The sequence below is a fragment of the Diabrotica virgifera genome, chromosome 8 (genome assembly GCF_917563875.1).
Source record: "Diabrotica virgifera virgifera chromosome 8, PGI_DIABVI_V3a".
In the NCBI taxonomy this organism is placed as follows: domain Eukaryota; kingdom Metazoa; phylum Arthropoda; class Insecta; order Coleoptera; family Chrysomelidae; genus Diabrotica; species Diabrotica virgifera.
Window position 1 is genome coordinate 28,889,396 of NC_065450.1, and position 18,903 is coordinate 28,908,298.

Below are 18,903 nucleotides of genomic sequence, written 5' to 3' on the forward strand. Positions count from 1 at the left end.
AATACATACAGTTTTAAGCTTCATTTCTCGGACTAATAGGAGCATGAATTCTTCCACAGCTTTTTGGATGAAATTTTTGATGGCATTCCAGCATTCTTCGATTTCATAATTGCAGATGTTATTGTTTTTCAATTTACTGGTGGTTGTTCTATATTATTGTATTTCTCAATGTATAAAGGGAATATTTTGATATTAACCCTAGAAGGACCAAGGAGTGTTAAAAAGTATCCACAACATTGCATTACATCCGATTTTCTAAATACCTTCGTTCCTAAAAATCTCAAATAATTAGTCGTTGTCGGCGTACTACTGCCGTATTAAATTGCATAATTAGCATTTCTATAATTTAATTTATTTCCTCATACTTTTATAAAAACTTGACAGTGGACTATAAATAATCCCTTTGAATACCTTCAACACCATCCCAAAATGGATAGGGACGATATCATTCATGTGTCAAATTAGCACCCGTGTTGAGCTGGCCTCCCCACTTGCAAAAATTAAAAAACAAATAGCCTTGATTTATGAGCTATTTATGAGCTTTCATATTCCGCAAACTAAAAATTTTGAGCTCGTTCCACTGAGCAGGAATTTAATACTTTAGTGGGGGCTGACTCAGCTCCCCCCACTACTTAAAAATAGGAATATTGAATCGGTTTTTGCGGCAGAATTACGAGCTATTTATGAGCTCTTGAAATTATATAGTTTCGATTTTTGAGCTCATCCCCTTCACCCCAAACAACCCTTTAATTAATTTAACTTAAGAGAAAAATGCTGAGAAATCTTAAAATATATCGTATTCCGGATATAATTCCTATAGCTTATATACTTTAAGAATAAACTATTAAATCACGTGCATTTCGATTATTGAGCTACAACCTCTTCGCAAGAAAACCACCCTATCTTCGCGGCTTAAGAGAAAGTTGTACTTAAATGCATTAAATTAATTATTTGGCGACTACATATCATTTAATAATTTATAAGCTTCCAAATTACGCGCATTTAGATCAGCAAAATGCAATTTATTTTGTATAGTGCAGTCACTGAAGGTAAAAATCAACGATTACCTTCAATTTCGGTGAACCTTCATCGATTTTCACGAAAATTGGTCAGTGGTTAGAGGATACCTCAAGAAACAAAGGTGACATGGCACCACCTTGCGCCTTTAGCCTGAGGGTGGATACCGCCCTTTCTCGGGGTTGAAAATTATTTTATAAAAAATAACTGCACAAATCTATAAAAGAACAAATTATAAGCAAAATTTATTATGTAGGGTGTCCCAAAAGTAGTGGAACTGTCGAATATTTCGCGAACTAAACATCGGATCGAAAAACTGAAAAACACGTGTTCAATAATTTTCAAAAATCTATGCAATGACACCAAACACCAACCCCCACTACACCCCTGGATGTGGGGTGGGGGGTAGCTTTAAAATCTCCTATGGAAACCCCTAGTTTTTCTTGCAGATTTGGATTCGTTACGTAAAAGTAAGCAACTTTTATTCAAGACATTTTTTCGAACTGTGGATAGATGGCGCTATAACTGGGAAAAACGATTTATCCTGATACCATAGGTAAATTATAGAAACGCTCTAATATCTCGAGAAATACACTTCCAAATGAGAAACCAAAAAACAGGTTTTTAATATTTTTCGAAAACCTATCGACAAACACCAAAAATAACCCTCCAACCCACCCTCTGGTGACGGGGTGGGGGTAATTTTAAAACCCCCACTTTTTACTGCAGATTCGAATTCGTCAGGAAAAATTAAGCAACATTTATTCGAAACATTTTTTAAAATTGCTGATAGATGGCGCTAATAAATCGTATTTTTTCAATTAAAGCGCCATCTATCAACAATTCTAAAAAATGTTTCGAATAAATGTTGCTTAATTTTTCATGACAAATCTGAATCTGTACCAAAAAGTGGGGTTGCTATTTAAGATTTTAAAGTTACCCCCACCCCACCTCCAGGGGGTGGATTGGAGGGTCATGTTTAGTGTTATTCGATAGGTTTTCGAAAAGTATTAAAAACCTTTTTTTTTGTTTCTCATTTGGAAGTGTATTTCTCGAGATATTAGAAACTTTCTATAATTTACCTATGGTATCAGGATAAATCGTTTTTCTCAATTATAGCGCCATCTATCCACAGTTCGAAAAATGTCTTGAATAAAAGTTGCTTACTTTTACGTAACGAATCCAAATCTGCAAGAAAAACTAGGGGTTTCTATTTGAGATTTTAAAGTTACCCTCCACCCCACCTCCTGTTAGTGTTTGGTGTCATTGGATAGATTTTGGAAAATGATTGAACACGTGTTTTTCAGTTTTTCGATCCGATGTTTAGTTCGCGAAATATTCGACCTTTCCACTACTTTTGGGACACCCTGTATAAAGTTATTAAAATAAATCAATACTTTTTAAGTTATTAAAGATCAAAAATTTTAATTATTCGTGAAAAAAATGCATGTTTTGAAGCGGTTTTTCGTAAATCACTGAAAAACTGTAAGTTTTTACAAAAAAGTTAATAGTAGTTTAATTCGTATAGCTTATATTCTAAGAATAAACTCTAAAATCACGCGCCTTTCGATTATTGAGCTACAACCCCTTCGCAAGAAAACCATCACATATTCCCGGCTTAAGAGAGAGTTGTACTTAAAATAATTGACATTAATTATTTGGCGACTAGATATCGTTTAATAATTTATGAGCTCGCAAAATATACGCATCTCAATTATTGAATTGCCAGTTTCTTTCTATAGTGCAGTCACTGAAGGTAAAAATCAACTATGACCTTCAATTTCGGTAAATTTCCATTCATTTTCACGAAAATTGGTGAGCGGATTTTGATGCTATCAACTTTTTCTGTAGCTCATTTTTGATAGGTATTTCTAAGTACTTAGTATTTAGTATCTAAGTGTTATAAAATGCATCTCTTTCCCGTTGTTTAAGCTTGAATCCTTAGATTTGAACAGTCGCAGAAAAAAATATACATTTAATTACCAATAACTTATTTTAAATTAACATTAAAGGGTTTTTCAAGTAAGCAATTTATTATATTTTTTTTAGCTTCAATTTTAGTGATGAAAACTTTTTTGTAAAAACTTACAGTTTTTGAGTTATTTATGAAAAATCGCTTTTAAGCATGTATTTTTTTTCACAAAAATTAAAATATTTGTTCTTTAATAACTCAAAAAGTCTTCATTTATTAATTACATTATATAACAAATTTTGCTTAAAATGTGTTCCTCTCTCGATTATTGGGGTTATTTTTAATAAAGTAATTTTCACCCCCGAGAAGGGGTGACATATACCCCAGGCTAAAACCGCAAGTTGTTATTGTCAATTCATGAAAATGAATGGAGATTTACCGAAATCGAAGGTCATAGTTGATTTTTACCTTCAGTGAGTGCACTATAGAAAGAAAATGGCAATTCAATAATTGAAATGCGTATATTTTGCGAGCTCATAAATTATTAAACGATATGTAGTCGCCAAATAATTAATTTAAATTATTTTAAATACAACTCTCTCTTAAGCCGGGAATATGGGATGGTTTTCTTGCGAAGGGGTTGTAGCTCTATAATCGAAAGGCGCGTGATTTAGGAGTTTATTTTTAGAATATAAGCTATACGAATTAAACTACTATTAACTTTTTTGTAAAAACTTACAGTTTTTCAGTGATTTACGAAAAACCGCTTCAAAACATTCATTTTTTTTCACGAATAATTAAAATTTTTATCTTTAATAACTTAAAAATTATTGACTTATTTTAATAACTTTATATAATAAATTTTGCTTTTAATTTGTTCTTTATTTGTGCAGTTATTTTTTATAAAATAATTTTCACCCCCGAGAGGGGGCGGTATCCACCCTCAGGGTAAAAGAGCAAGGTGGTACCATGTCACCTTTGTTTCTTGACGTATCCTCTAACAACTGACCAATTTTCGTGAAAATCGATGAAGGTTCACCGAAATTGAAGGTAATCGTTGATTTTTACCTTCAGTGACTGCACTATACAAAATAAATTGCAATTTACTGATCTAAATGCGCGTAATTTGGAAACTCATAAATTATTAAATGATATTTAGTCGCCAAATAATTAATTTAATACATTTTAAGTACAACTTTCTCTTAAGCCGGGAAGATAGGGTGGTTTTCTTGCGAAGGGGTTGTAGCTCAATAATCGAAATGCACGTGATTTAATAGTTTATGCTTAGAGTATAATAATATAAGCTATAGGAATTATATCCGCAATACGATATATTTTAAATTTTCTCAGCATTTTTCTCGTAAGTTAAATCAATTAAAGGGTTGTTTAAGGGTGAAGGGGATGAGCTCAAAAATCGAAACTATATAATTTCAAGAGCTCATAAATAGCTCGTAATTCTGCCGTAAAAACCGGTTCAATATTCCTATTTTTAAGCAGTGGGGGGGCTGACTAAAGTATTAAATTCCTGCTCAGTGGAACGAGCTCAAAATTTTTAGTTTGCGGAATATGAAAGCTCATATATATCTCATAAATCAGGGCTACTTGTTTTTAATTTTTGCAAGTGGGGGGGGGAGCAGCTCAACACGGGTAAAATTAGCAAAATCTAAAAGAAAAAAAGCGAATAAGTGGGCAAAGACAACCATAGTTTGTTCAAAATGCAGGTATGTAAGCGGTAAGCACAGCAAGAAGTCAAAAATATTTCTGTATCCCACGATGATGCCAATTCCACTGAAGCCGAAGACTCCGGGTAAATTATAAATTCGTATAATTTAACTGTTCCATTAACATCTAGGAATAATATAAAAGTGTTATTTTTAAATTATTTTAAATAAAGAAGCACGTTTTTGGTTAATTTACAGTTGAGTCCGCGAGTCTTTACCCGTGCGTCATCATTTAAGGCATACGAAATAAGTCGGAAATCTATTTCACGCAACAACAACTGACAGAAAGTGGCTACTGTTCCGATTACGGGTTTTATTATAAAATTTGATGTTATCAAATATATAGAATGTCAAATGTAAGTTTTGCTTCAAAATTTTGTGCAGAATTACAGCTAAATTTGAAGTAGCTTAATAAATTCCTTTATTATTATTGATTAATAAATAAATAAACAATTTATAAAAAAATTTAAGAACATATTTTATTTTTGTTATTTTATTCACTTTGACGGAAATCTAAACACAATCATTTCTTTACTGTGTGAATGACGTTAGCTTTGTATGTTTTAAATATTAATTGCCAAAATATAATTATTTACCTTAAAATTTCAAAGCCCAATCTAAAATTAGATGTGAAAACAACTGTTTGTGTAATATAAAGAAACTTAAAAACTCAAAAATTCGACAAAAACCGCAAAAAATTCAACTGACTGACAGCCACAAAAGTAAACAAAGCAGAAACGTCAAACAAATTGTGCTTAAAATATGAAAACATACCGAATCGTCTTTTTTTGTACCTATCTCTTTTCAATGCACTGAGTCTAGATGGTTCATAAAAATGTTGTGTTTTTACTTAATAACAAACGGCAGCTGGTTTGTCATGAATTTCATGCGTGGAAGAGAATGATGCTAGATAAAAAGTATGTGTTTTATCTTGCCAGGTATTAATGACGCACGGGTAAAGACTCGCGGACTCAACTGTATGTGTGCACATTTATTGACCCTCCTTGGTCCTCGCTGTTTCTACTAAAAGATTGGTTCTGCGAGGGTTAAGGGAAACGGAGCAAAATGCAAAATTTTGACGGATGTCAAAATTTTTAATGTATTTTAAATGATTTATTTTTTTCGAATCCTGAGAAAACTAATAAATATGTTTGAAAAATTTAAACGCACAGTGAAAGAATACATTATTACTGAGGGCCGAAAGTACCTGAAAACTTCTATAATGTTTATTTTAATAAGTTACAGGGCTGAAAATAAAACAGAAAATTTAGTGTGATTTTTAATTGCAAATATTTCATACAAAAGAGAAAGTTTTTATTTATTGTAAGGATCTTTCGGCCCTCGGTAATAAAGTAGACTTTCATTCTGCGTTTAAATTTTTTAAAAATACTTATTAGTTTTCTCAGGATTCGTACAAAATGAATACATTTAAAACACATTGAAAATGTTGACATATCAAAATTTTGCATTTGGCTCCGGTCCTCTTAATTGGTTTAATTTAAAAATAAATAAATAAATAAAGAAAATACTTAATTATAAAAATGCCACAAGGAAATAGCTTCAGAACAACATTGGTTTAATTTGTTATTACTGCTATAATTCTTAATACATAGTAAAAAAACTTTGGAGTTTGGATAATTAGAACCATAATTAATGACACTTTTGTTGAACTTGTTTAAAAGTTTTGATTAAATTTTAAATTGCAGATTATCGATCTACGATTAATTTCCACGAAAAACAAAGACACATTTTCCTACACTTTAATCTACCTCATTTAATTTTCCTGTTAACCTTTCGTTCTTAAAATTAGACCAAATTGTGCCAAACTAACATCTTCTCTAAAACTAGTTTTGGTTCATAATGTGAAATATAAATATTTTACAAACATGTTTTCTTTCTAAAAGATATTTAAATATTAAAAATGATTTGCACTAGTTTACTCACTTAATTTTCTTTTTTTAGTTTTATTGGCCATTAGCCATTACGCTTTCCCATTTAGATTACACGTTTTAATTTTGAAATTTTATATTCACATACTACTTATTGTCGCTTTTATATTTCTCCTTTGCAAGGAGGGATTTAATCCTTTCAACCCTGACTTTTAACTAACTTAACATAGAAGTTAGTTCGATGCATTTTTGCAAACATATTATACGTGTAGATAAAAAAAGCAACAATCACAGTTAAACATCCACACCAAAACATCAAACCAATAAAAATAAATAGAGGAAGTAGGCAAGGGGACACAATATCCCAAAAATTATTTACACAAGCTGTAGAAGATTATATATTATAATCAAAAAAATTGAATGGCACAACAAAGGAATCAACATCAATGGACAACTACTGCTGAATAACCTGAGATATGCGGATGACATAGCGGTCAATATGAAAGATCTTAACGAAACGATGACACAATTGGACAAGGAAGCAAACGACATAGGTCTAAAAATGAACTACATAAAAACTAAATATATGACAAACGTGGAAGAGGACAACGACACCATGCAAATGTGAACAAGTACAATATGGAAAGTCAAGGAGTACATATACCTAGGGCAAATAATAAAATTGAGTAAAGAAAATCAAGCAGCAGAAATGAAAAGGAGAGTAAGACTCGCATGGGTGACATTCGGAAAATGAGCGATATCCTGACAAACCAGAAATATGTCCAATACCTCCGCACAAAAGTATATGATTAATGTGTCCTAACAGTACTTACATATCGAGCACAGAAATGGGCCTTCACAAAGAAAAATATGGAAAATATGACCAAGACTAAAAGCGAAATGAAAAGACTGGTAACAGAATGGAAATATCTGGTGCTTTTTTTTCAATTCTGTCCTTTCTTCGTTAACGTGGTCCAGAAAACTGTGACAACTGCCACCACAATTACCTATCTATAAAAGGATTTATTTAACAGGATATTTTTTAAAACATTTATATTTAAAACGTTTTTATATACCTTGGTTGATGTCACGGTCTCCGCAAATTTTGTAATCCATTTTAAAAATAGTTCTAGGCTATCTAGGTACCTGAAATTTTCAGAATAGTTTAGAACTAGCTAACAATGCAATATTTAACCGCTATTTTACAGGGTGATTGATTGGTGGGGTAAAACTCCGTAGATCCGTTATAGTAATGGATAGCGATAAAAGTTAATTACAAAAATTGTAGCCAACTTTGAACTTCACATTACAAAATTAGTTATAATGTTACAGGGTGTTCGATAACATAGTGGCATATCAAAGTTATGTTTTTTTTTAATCGAACACCCTGTATTTTATTTTATATTCGAAATCTTCTTAACGTCTCCATTACAAAAACATAAAGGTTTAGTATGTTATACAGGGTATTTACAAAGTTATAACCAATTTTATATGAAAATCGTAATAAGTTCAGCTCCCTGTATAAATAAAAATAAGCACAACAGCAATGGTTTATTGATGCCATATTTTTTATTTATTTTTAAAATTTTTATAAATGATCGATATTGCTAATTTTCTTTATATTGAATACAGGGTGAGTCAAAAGTCAAGTACATTATTTTCTCAGTAATTTTAAACGAAACACCCTGTATTTTATATCACTATCGAAAAGCACCATTACCGTACTTTAATTTTTATATAACATTCCCTATGTCTAAATTTATTACTTTTCGAGATATTTTCATATTTCAGAGCAAATTATTAATTACGGGTCTAAATCTATCTAAATTTTAGGCAAGCCATGACTGAATTGTCTAAAACTGACAATTTACGATTATTGAGTATCCATCTACAATCAAAGTTGGCTACAATTTTTGTTATTAACTTTTATTGCTATCTATTACTATAAAGGATCTATGGAGCTTTCCCCCTAATCAATCACCCTGTATGAATAAATCGATTTTTTTATTGCAAACTATTTTAAAAATGTGACTAATGCAATGATATTTTAAAGTACGTTAATAAATCGATATTACAAATTAATAGTGGGTCAGTCGCATTAGACTGCAGATCGAGAGTTCCCTAGTTCGAACACGGCTGTTGCGTAACTTTTTTTAATAAATATTTAAAAGTCGATATACTTAAAATTCATATTTTATAAGTTATTTATTATTTATTATACATACCATTTTAAACAACCGTGGTATTATAAAAAGTACTTTTTTATACTAGTGTAATTTTTGGAATTATAATTTTAACAGTTAATAAACCTACTAAAAATTCATATTTTATTCTTTCGAAACATGTTGTGTCCTTTATGTAACAAAACCGTGTTATTATAAAAAGTACTTTTTTATTATAGTGTAATTTTTGAAATTTTAAGCATTTTCTATCGTCAAATTATTTTATTATATCCTGTCCTATAAATAATAAAACCGTTTTATTATAAAAAAGTTCTTTTTTATAAAAGTGTAATTATTTTCTACTTGCAATTAATTGTGGGGTGGATCGAATAGCTCTGCGGTTATCACAGCCGGTTCCAAGCCCGGATAAAATGTGGAGGATGATTGTCAAGGTTAGGAATCTACCAATCGTAAAGACCAATGCTGATCCGGATTGATACTTATGAAGACCATCATGGCAAGGAATAAGGACAAGAGAAAAATATTCAAAACCCAGATGAGAATTATTACTTGGAACATAATCAGATGGCTTAACATAAGAGACCAAGAAATAACCCAACTATTGAAAGAGAAACAAGTAGATAATATAAATGCGCTCTACAATAACAAAAACGAAGGAATAGGACAATCAAAATTATGTGAACATTTAATCTTCAGTAGAGTATCAATATCAAGTATGGCCAAAAAAAAGGTGTAGCATTACTAATACAACAAAGATACCAAAATCACATCAAAGGGTGTCAATATGTATCAGAAAGGATTGTAACAATAAAAATATAAGAATATAGAAGGCAGATCTGAACATCATGGGAGAATACGGACCAGAAAATAACAAGTCTCAAACAAAAGGGACACATTTTATGACAAACTAAATCAAGTCAGAGGGAAGATGATAGTACTGGAGGATTTTAACGCTCAAATAGACAACCAAGTAATGACCATAATTAAGCAAAAACACAACGAGAATGTTAAAAAATGAAAATGAAGAACTGATAACAAACTTCTACACGAATAACGAACTTAAAATTAACAACACATTTTGACCACAAAGACCAACAAAAATATACATTGAATAACACCCGTGGACAAAGGTCGATGGTAGATTATGGTATATAACTAACACAGATATACATCCATAAAAATTATCGACATAATATGCCTCAACTCAGCAGACGAAGGAAGCGACCAAAGCCCAGTATTATAAAAAAAATAAGAATCATCATGAAATAGTCCAAGAGACTAGTATCAATCCAAACAAAAATCAGAGCCGAATGACTAATGCAGAATTCACGGAATACTTACATAATGCAGAAAAAGAATATCAGAGAAGATTACCTAGAATGAAATTTTAGAAAAAAAAATTACGCACGCTAGCGGTGGACATACAATAATGAAAATAATTTCCAGGCTTTTCCCGATGCTACTTTTGTTATAATTTTTCCCCAAAGCTGTGCTATAAACGATTCCTGAGATATGGCCGGGAGCCATATTCGCGAGTCCTTATTGGGACACATTTTTATGTACATGTTATTGTACGTTAGGCATATCGGGGTTTTAAAACTAAGGAAGTGTTTGCGAATATGTATGTAGAGCGCTTGGTTTAAACAGGGTGCCAGTCATGAACTGAGCTCTACATGTTCAAGCACCTCGTTCAATTTTTTTCGGTAAAAACGAAATTTCAAAGCAAAAAACGAAACAAGAAGAGCGAAGGCTACAGCAACTGAATCTTTTGGGAGAAAGCATCAAATGATGCATATAGTTCAGAGTAATAAGGATTTTCTCGAGACACTCAAAGATTCAGGTCTGACTACTTTTTTTAGTTATTGTAGACCTATAGAAGATAAGACAGAAAATAATGAAGATAGGGCAATTTTGAGTATGTCAAATGAAAGTAGAAGGGTGATAGTATCAAAATTTATTACAAAAAGATAAAAAAAAATAATTAATATAGTCAAGAATCCTGATGCCAAATTTTTTAAATTTTGTAGGTAGTTTAAAAACATTTAGAATAACTTTAAAAATGTTGTCCGTAGAAACAATCTTTTTATATATTCGAAAAGATAGTATTTTAACAAGAATTTTCAAATAAAAAATTTAGCCTGAGTTCATTTGGAACAAAGTTAGCCATGTTTTTTAATTCACAGCAAATTTCTTTATAATAATTAAGGAATCTCATTAATACCATTTTAACACTAGAAAGTCGGCCATAGCTTACCTACCTAGAAAGCCGGAAGGGATGATTTAATCGCCCACGTTCAATTAAAACTCAGTTTAAAGAAATTAAATCTACTCTAGACGATAGAATCTGATTTTATTTTATACTTTCATTGTTTAACACATTCGCTGCTTATAAAAAAAATTCGGAACACCATACAGTTTGCAGTTTTTGATATTTGCCACACATTGCCTTGTTACAGCCGCGGCAATGATTGGAAGTATGATTTCCTTTACAAAATATTTTCAACTGATATTTTTGTCGTTTTTGGATAGTAGCAGTGATAGTTGTTGGTAGACAAGGTGTTGCTAGGCGTAGTTCCAGATTTCGGGAGACAAGGTATGGGGCCTATATTCTTCACACAGCCGAAGAATAAACTTACAAAGACTGAGTATACTTTCAGTTATTTCTTTATAAATAATCCATGCATTTATTGCTTCCAAGTCAAGAGTATTATAAAACACATACCTAGGCCATCGTCTTGAAGTTACTTTTGTAGTATAAAAACTCGTCATTTGGTCCTCTACACCCAAATTGTATCTTTGTGTTCACTTGTGTTCACCAACAATTTTTATTTTATTACGTAGATGATCAGTACTAGTATAAGGGTAACCATTTACAATAAACATACATACATATAATATTACCCATCCGATAGGAATTTGAAAGAAAGGCTCGTCGAATTTCCCAGAAAACGATAATAACTTACACAGGGCCAGTTTGGCCCCTTTAGACTTCCATGGTAGGTTTGTTAGAAAAACCATTTAATAAATTTAGTAAACAATATTTTTCTTTTGTTAAACAAGTCTTTGTATCAAAATATTAAAAGTCATAAAATATGAAAAAATTATTATTACCTCAAATAAAAAAACTACAATAACTTCAAATCCTAACAGGGGCCAAATTGGCCCCTCCGACTTTCTAGTGTTTAAAAATGTGGCTTATATTTTTTCTTAAAAAATTTGCACAAATATTGTACCTTCACAGCATCCCCTACGATTTTTCTAAAATGTAGTTCAAACGATTACTAGGGGAACCTACAAATCCACCTAGTTAAAATACCGAAAAAGTAATTTCAAACGAATATAATTTTCCGTATCTCCGGATCAACTCCATGGATTTTGATCTTTCTTTTTTTAATATGTATGTAATTTCTAAGTGCATTACAAATATGCAATTTGTTCATAAATTTATTAATTAATAAACAGTCTAATTTGTTTTTAAATATATCTTGAAAGAATATTTTTTTTACAAAAATCTATTTTTTTAATCATAGTATCATTAATGATCATAGAAAAAGTTAAAGTACACTTTAATAAATAAATTATTTTTATTAGATAATTATTTCTTGAAGATATTGTATTTATTAATGTATACCTTAACTTTTTCTATGATTAAAACGATAGTATTATTAAAATCATGGATTTTTGGGAAAAAGATATTTTTACAAAAATTGTTTAAACAAATTAGACTGTTTACTAATAAATAAATGTCTAGACAAATTGCATATTTGTAATGTACAGAAAAATTACATACAAATTAAAAAAAGAACGATAAAAATATATTCAGTAGATCCCGAGATAATATAGAATGTGATAATAGTTTTAAGTTGCCTTTTTTAGTTTTTGAACTCGTGCATTTGTCGGCTCCCAGCTCCCCTTCACCTACCACGACTAGTCACCAATTGAATTACATTTTTAAAAATTCGTGTAAAATACCAGCTTTTGTTTTCACCCAATTTTGAAAAAATGTGAAAACTTTGAATTACTCACGTCCGTCTGTCCGTCTGTCTGTATGTCTGTAATCACAACTCCCCCGTCAATATACCAGGTAGAATGACAGATGAGGTGTCAAATGAAAGCTTATAATCCAAGGATGGTACTAAAGGTGAGAAATTTTACCTAGGCTGTCTGTTCGCCGGGCTGTCTGACCTCGAATATACCGCCTCCGTCCTTATACCAGGTAGAATGACAAATGAGATATCAAATGAAAGCTTATAATCCAAGTATGGTACTAAAGGTGAGAAATATTACCTAGGCTGTCTGTCGGTCTGTTCGACCGCGAATATATCTCCTACGTCATTGTATCAGGTAGAATGAAAAATGAGGTGTCAAAATAATGCATATAATCCAAAGATGGTAATAACGGTGAGAAATTTGATCTAGGATGTCTGTCCGTCTGTCTGTCCGACCGAGAATATAACTCCTCCGTCATTTTACCAGGTAGAATGACAAATTAGATGTTAAATGAAAGCTTATAATCCAAGGATGCTACTAAAGGTGAGAAATTTTACCTAGGCTGTCTGTCAGTCTGTTCGTCTGACCGCGAATATAACTCTTCCACTATACCAGGCAGAATGATAAATTGAGGTGTCGAAAGAAAGCTTAGAATCCAAGGATGGTATAAATGTGAGAAACGTGACCTAGGACTTCCGGTTTTAGAAATGCGACCAGAAGTACTGTTTTAAAGTCACCGGAATAGTACAAGTGATATATTATTTGGCGCGGCTTCGCAACAAGAGAACAAATATATACTTCCGGTTTCATACCTGTCTGCCCGTCTGTCTTTCTCCTCCGTTATTATACAGATAGAATGACAAAAATAAGGTTTCGAATGAAAGCTTATAACCCAAGGATGGTATTAAAGATGAGAAATTTGACATCGGACTTCCGGTTTTACAGTTGCAACTGTAAGAACTGTTTTAAAGCCACCTAAATAGTATAAGCGATATAACATTCGAGGTACCTTAGCAATATGAGAACAAAAAATGTAAAATTTTGGTTTTTATATCATTTCCGGAAAATTAGTTCTAACCAGAAGTGCCGTTATAGTCGCAGAAGTATTACATGTAACACATCAATTAAAGCGTATTGAAAAGTTGAGTTTTAAATCTTTAGTTTCGGTTTTGAAGTTATTTCTGTTTAAACAATGATGACCCAAAGTTTAGTAAAAATGACTCAAAATTAGTAAAATCGTTTATCAATCGGTGCAAAGTTATATACACGAAGCGTTCAAATATCGACTTCCAGTTCTACTTTCGATTACTTTGGGTGAAAACCTAGGACTTGCGAAGGGAAGTCCAATTACTTGTTCTAATATGTAAAATGATTTTTTCTATGGACAATATTTTTAAAGTTATTCTAAATGTTTATAAACTACAAAACTTCACAAATATTGCATTAAGATTTTTGCCTATATGTATTAGATATTTTGTATCTCTTTTTAAGTACATTTTGATAGCATCAGTTTTTTACTTTCATTTGGCATAGGCAGAATTGCCCTATCTTCATTATTTTCTGTTTTATGTTATTGCAAAATAAAGGTCTTTGAGAAAATCAATTATAATAACTCTAACGCTTAAACTAATTAATGGAGCGGTCTCAAATTTTGAGGGTTTGTTAAATACCCCAATACCCAATTTTGGGTGTAACACTGAAGTTCTAAGGTAGTGTTAGTGAAAAAGTTATTAACAAATAACGATTTTTTTATTTTGCAGTTTACGTAGAAACAAATTAACTTTTTAACTTTCAAAACTCGGCATTTTTAACGTTTTTTAATGTTCTAAAAAATTAAATTTTGTAATTTTATGTCAACTATTTAGCTTTTGAATGGGGTGCAAAAAAACGAAAAAATCGCGATTGTTGCACTAAATTGTTAATAATTAAAAAACGGACGCGAACTTTAGGCAGGAAACAGGTAGGTTTTCATCCTATAGGTATACAATAACTAAAAAAGTAGTCAGCTACCTGGATCTTTGAGTGTCCCGAGCATGGTCTATTTCTAGCTTATTACCCTGGAGTAGTACTGCAGTTAAACAGTTGAGATACCTTCTTGTCGGCTACTATTGGGTGTACCAGTAAGTACCAGTTGGTGCATACCTTAATGTAATATAGTGCTTAAATGAAATATTTTTCAAGTAAACAGTGCATAAAAAATATATGTAGTGACATAAAACCCCTGACTCATTCTCTACTCACCGGCCACATTGTACCATTTGTACTGCAAAAAAAACAAAATAATATTAATTTATTGGATGGCCATTTTTAATTTTATATGTTTTAATACAAAAAATTAAAATGACGAAACGCAAACGTGAAGAAACGCCCAAGCAAATTAAATGCAAAAAAGCATCTACGCTTTTTAGTCTAGGCGCCAGAGGGGTCACCGTGTCATATTCAATTCTGATGGACAAACTCAACAGTTGCTTATGTATTTTTGGCTGCTGATTACGAATTTCGAGGGGGGATTTAGATCCGAGTGGTCCATAAATTGTTATAAACAATTTAATTGTTTCTAAATTATTTATAAGGCTCTGGCTCATAAACTAAAAGAGATAAAAAAATGTTTCAAATAAAATTTGTTCCTTAATAAAAAATGAAGAAAAAACCGTTTACTAAAGTTAAATCTAACAATTAGAACTCAAGATATTGTAAAATTGGTGCACAATGCAAATTGCAAATTGCAAAATAAGTATTTTTCGAAGCTTTATCGATCGCAACTCGGCTTGTACGCATGCAAATAAGTCTTAGAAGATGTCGTTTTAAAGCTTTATTAACAGGTTTTCAAACAAAGTTTGTTAAATTACTTGATCTTCATTTGTTTTAAAGTTATACCCGTTTGAAGTTACAATTTTCTTAAAAATATTGTACATTCATTTGTTTGTAAGGGTTTCAAGCAAATTTGAGCTATAAACATTTACACTTTAATGAACAATAATGATAGAAAGACTCAAAAGAAACAATTTGAGGTTATAAAAATGTTCATGTGGTTATTTTTGGCCAAGATGTCGATATATTAATGGCGCGCGCTATGAGGCGCAAGATCGGCTCACCGCGTAAAGGTTCACGCGCTAACTTCTCGATGCAAATTATAATTTCTATGTATACATACGTTATCTTCAGTTTTCATTTTTGAAGATCCTAATAAAATTTTATCATATAATTCTTATAATTAACTCATCATACTGTACCTCGTATCACCTTTCATTCTATTTACATTTCTTCTATTTTTTGCACTAAATCAGAAAAAAACATTAAAAACTAATATTTCAGAAGTATAACTAAAAAGTAAGTTGACATTATTTATTAATACTATTTTTACAAACATTTTTTTTGCATCTGCAATTCTGCATAGAGATATACAGGAAATATCAGCTTTTTTACATCTGCATAAGTTCTTAGCGAAATTTTAACAGTTACATGGTGGTACAAGTCTGTTCTTGTAGGCAGTAAAACTAAAACTTTTTGAGGCTTCAGAGTCTAATTATCTATATGATATCCATATATAGTGGATCTAGTTCTTTTGCAGCATCATCAAGGCCCGTCAATTGTGTGTATGCCGCCACATCATAAATGCTCGGTTTATATGCAATGATGATGCTGCAAAAGAACTCGATCCATTTGTATATGGATATGACATATTGGCTCATTTTCATGCGTAAAAGCCGAGTTACGATCGATAAAGCGTCGAAGAATACATACTTACAAGACTGTGAGCCAATCTTGCGCCTCATAGCGCGCCATTAAAATATCGACATCTTAGCCAAAAATACACTTACGAACATTTTCTAAGCTTAAATTGTTCCTTTTGAGTTCTTTTATCATTATTGTTAATTAAAGTATAAATGTTTATAGCTCAAGTTTGCTTGAAACCTTTATAAACAAATTAATATACATTTTTTTTAAGAAAATTATAACTTCAAACGGGTATAACTTTAAAACAAATGAAAATCAAATAATTTAACAAACTTTGTTTGGAAGCCTCTTAATTAAGCTTTAAAAGGACACCTTATAAGGCTCATTTGCATGCGTAGAAGCCGAGTTACGATCGGTAAAGCTTCGAAAAATACTTATTTTGCAATTTGCAATTTGCATTGTGCACTAATTTTACAATATCTTGAGTTGTAATTGTCGGATTTAAGTTTAGTAAACGGTTGTTTCCTCGGTTTTTATTAGGGAACAAATTTTTTTTGAAACGTTTTTTTATCTCTTTTAGTTTATGAGCCAAAGCCTTATAAACAATTAAATTGTTTATAACAATTTTTGACCACTCGGATCGAAATCCCCCCTCTAAATTCGTAATCAGCAGCCCAAAATCCATAAGAAACCGTTGAGTTTGTCCATCAGAATTGAAAATGACACGGGGACCTCTATTTGGCGCCTAGACTATTTAGTATTATGTATTATTAGAATTCTACAAAAAAAGCTTAATAAATATTAACTAATTTAAATGTTTAAGGGCGTAGGCGCAAAATTTCGGACCAATGCTTTTGGAATGCATTCAGTTTTTTTTTTTCGAATCCTGAGAAAACTAATAAATATTTTAGCCCAATAAAATAAAATAAAATAAAATCAAAATGTAATTCTGTACAGGTTGGAATAAATTGTTTATCAAAGTTTAGGTCAAAATAAAGATATTTCCAAGAAAGTATATGATTCATGTAAGGGGATTATTGTTTAATAATAAAAAATGGGTAATTTCTGCACAAAATTTATTTTCTTATTGCTGCGGTAATTCATGTTTTTATTAAGGATTTACAATTTTTTTCTGCAAATCTGAAGAATCAATATTTTATATAATACTACCTACTAAACTAAATTTGACCCTTAACTTATTTAAATAATTGTAAATCAAATCTGAAAAACAAATTTCCAAAAAAAATTATTTGCATTATAAATGAGCAATATAAAACGTTTTGTTTTGCAGAAAAAGTTGTGTTATGGTACCAGTATAACCTGAAAAATTATGATTTTTGTATGTATTCTTGAAATACCAGCAGCTCTTCTCCAGAAGTCCATTTTAGATGTTCTGAGCATATTTTCGGATTTTTCTTTAAGTGGCCAAACGTCGCTGCTATATGCTATAATGCTGTTTAACAATTCTGTTATAGATGTTATGTTTTGTATGTTTTTATGCGTCTGCATAACATAATATTTGGATTTCTTTGTTACCCATTGTGTAACCATGACCTTTACGTACTGCTTCTATTATTTCGTTCATGATTATATTAAAGAGCAGTGGGCTTAACAAGTCACCTTGTTTGACTCCGTTTTGTACTGGTATAAACTGTGTTAGTTTTCCATTTATCTTTGCCTGTATCCGATTATGGAAATAGATGTTTTCGATGGTTTGTATAATATTGATTGGTATGTTTCTTTTATACAGTAAGTGTAAGACGTCTTCGACTTGGATGCGATCGAAAGCCTTTGTCAGGTCTATAAAACATAGATATGCTGTTTTATTGCACTCGATGGCCTTTTCTGTGATTTGTCTCAGTACAGATACGGCGTCTAAGCAGGATCTTCCGGATCTGAATCCTTATTGTTCATCTGATAAAGTTGTTAGTTTATTGATTTTGTTGGTTAGGACTTTTGTGTATAGCTTAAGTGCGGTGTTCAGTAGATTTATACCTCTATAATTGTTGGGGTATTTTATAATAATAGCCTTATTTTTCTTTTTTCTAGATGGAAAATGATGTTCAAAGAGATGACTGGAACGATAACTCTAATGCCTATAATAAACGAGCTTGGAGTAGCTTACATGGTGGTTGGGGACTCAAAAGAAGCATCCCAACCGTTTTAGAGCACAATATATATTCATCTCCACCTATTGTACAAAAAAGGAATTGGCAAAATTTTCAGGTAATTATTATTGATAAGAATGTGTATTTTAACGATTTGTTTACCAGAACTTACTTCTGGAAAAGCAGAAAATGAGACAATTTAACAGAAAATTTTTTAAACATGAAGAAATTATTATATTTTTTTCTACAATTTATCGTCGGGCTTTGGAATTTGGCTCATCAGCGGGCTTTGGACACAAATATTTTTCCTGCGAGTCGACAATATCTTTTTGGCAGCACCTATTGGACAATGTTGTTATTATTATTAATCGAGTAATTAGTAGACCGTGTGTGTTTGTAATTTAT

At 31.3% G+C, this 18,903-nt stretch overlaps 1 protein-coding gene across 1 annotated transcript in view; it reads left to right on the forward strand.

The window, feature by feature from the left end:
* The window catches only part of LOC114336294 (allatostatins MIP), a 709,306-nt gene that overhangs the window by 614,258 nt on the left and 76,145 nt on the right, over nt 1–18,903 (forward strand). The window contains exon 3 of the mRNA XM_050659891.1: nt 18,440–18,616. Within this exon, the coding sequence (XP_050515848.1) occupies nt 18,440–18,616 (177 nt within the window). The remainder of the gene's footprint in view (nt 1–18,439; nt 18,617–18,903) is intronic.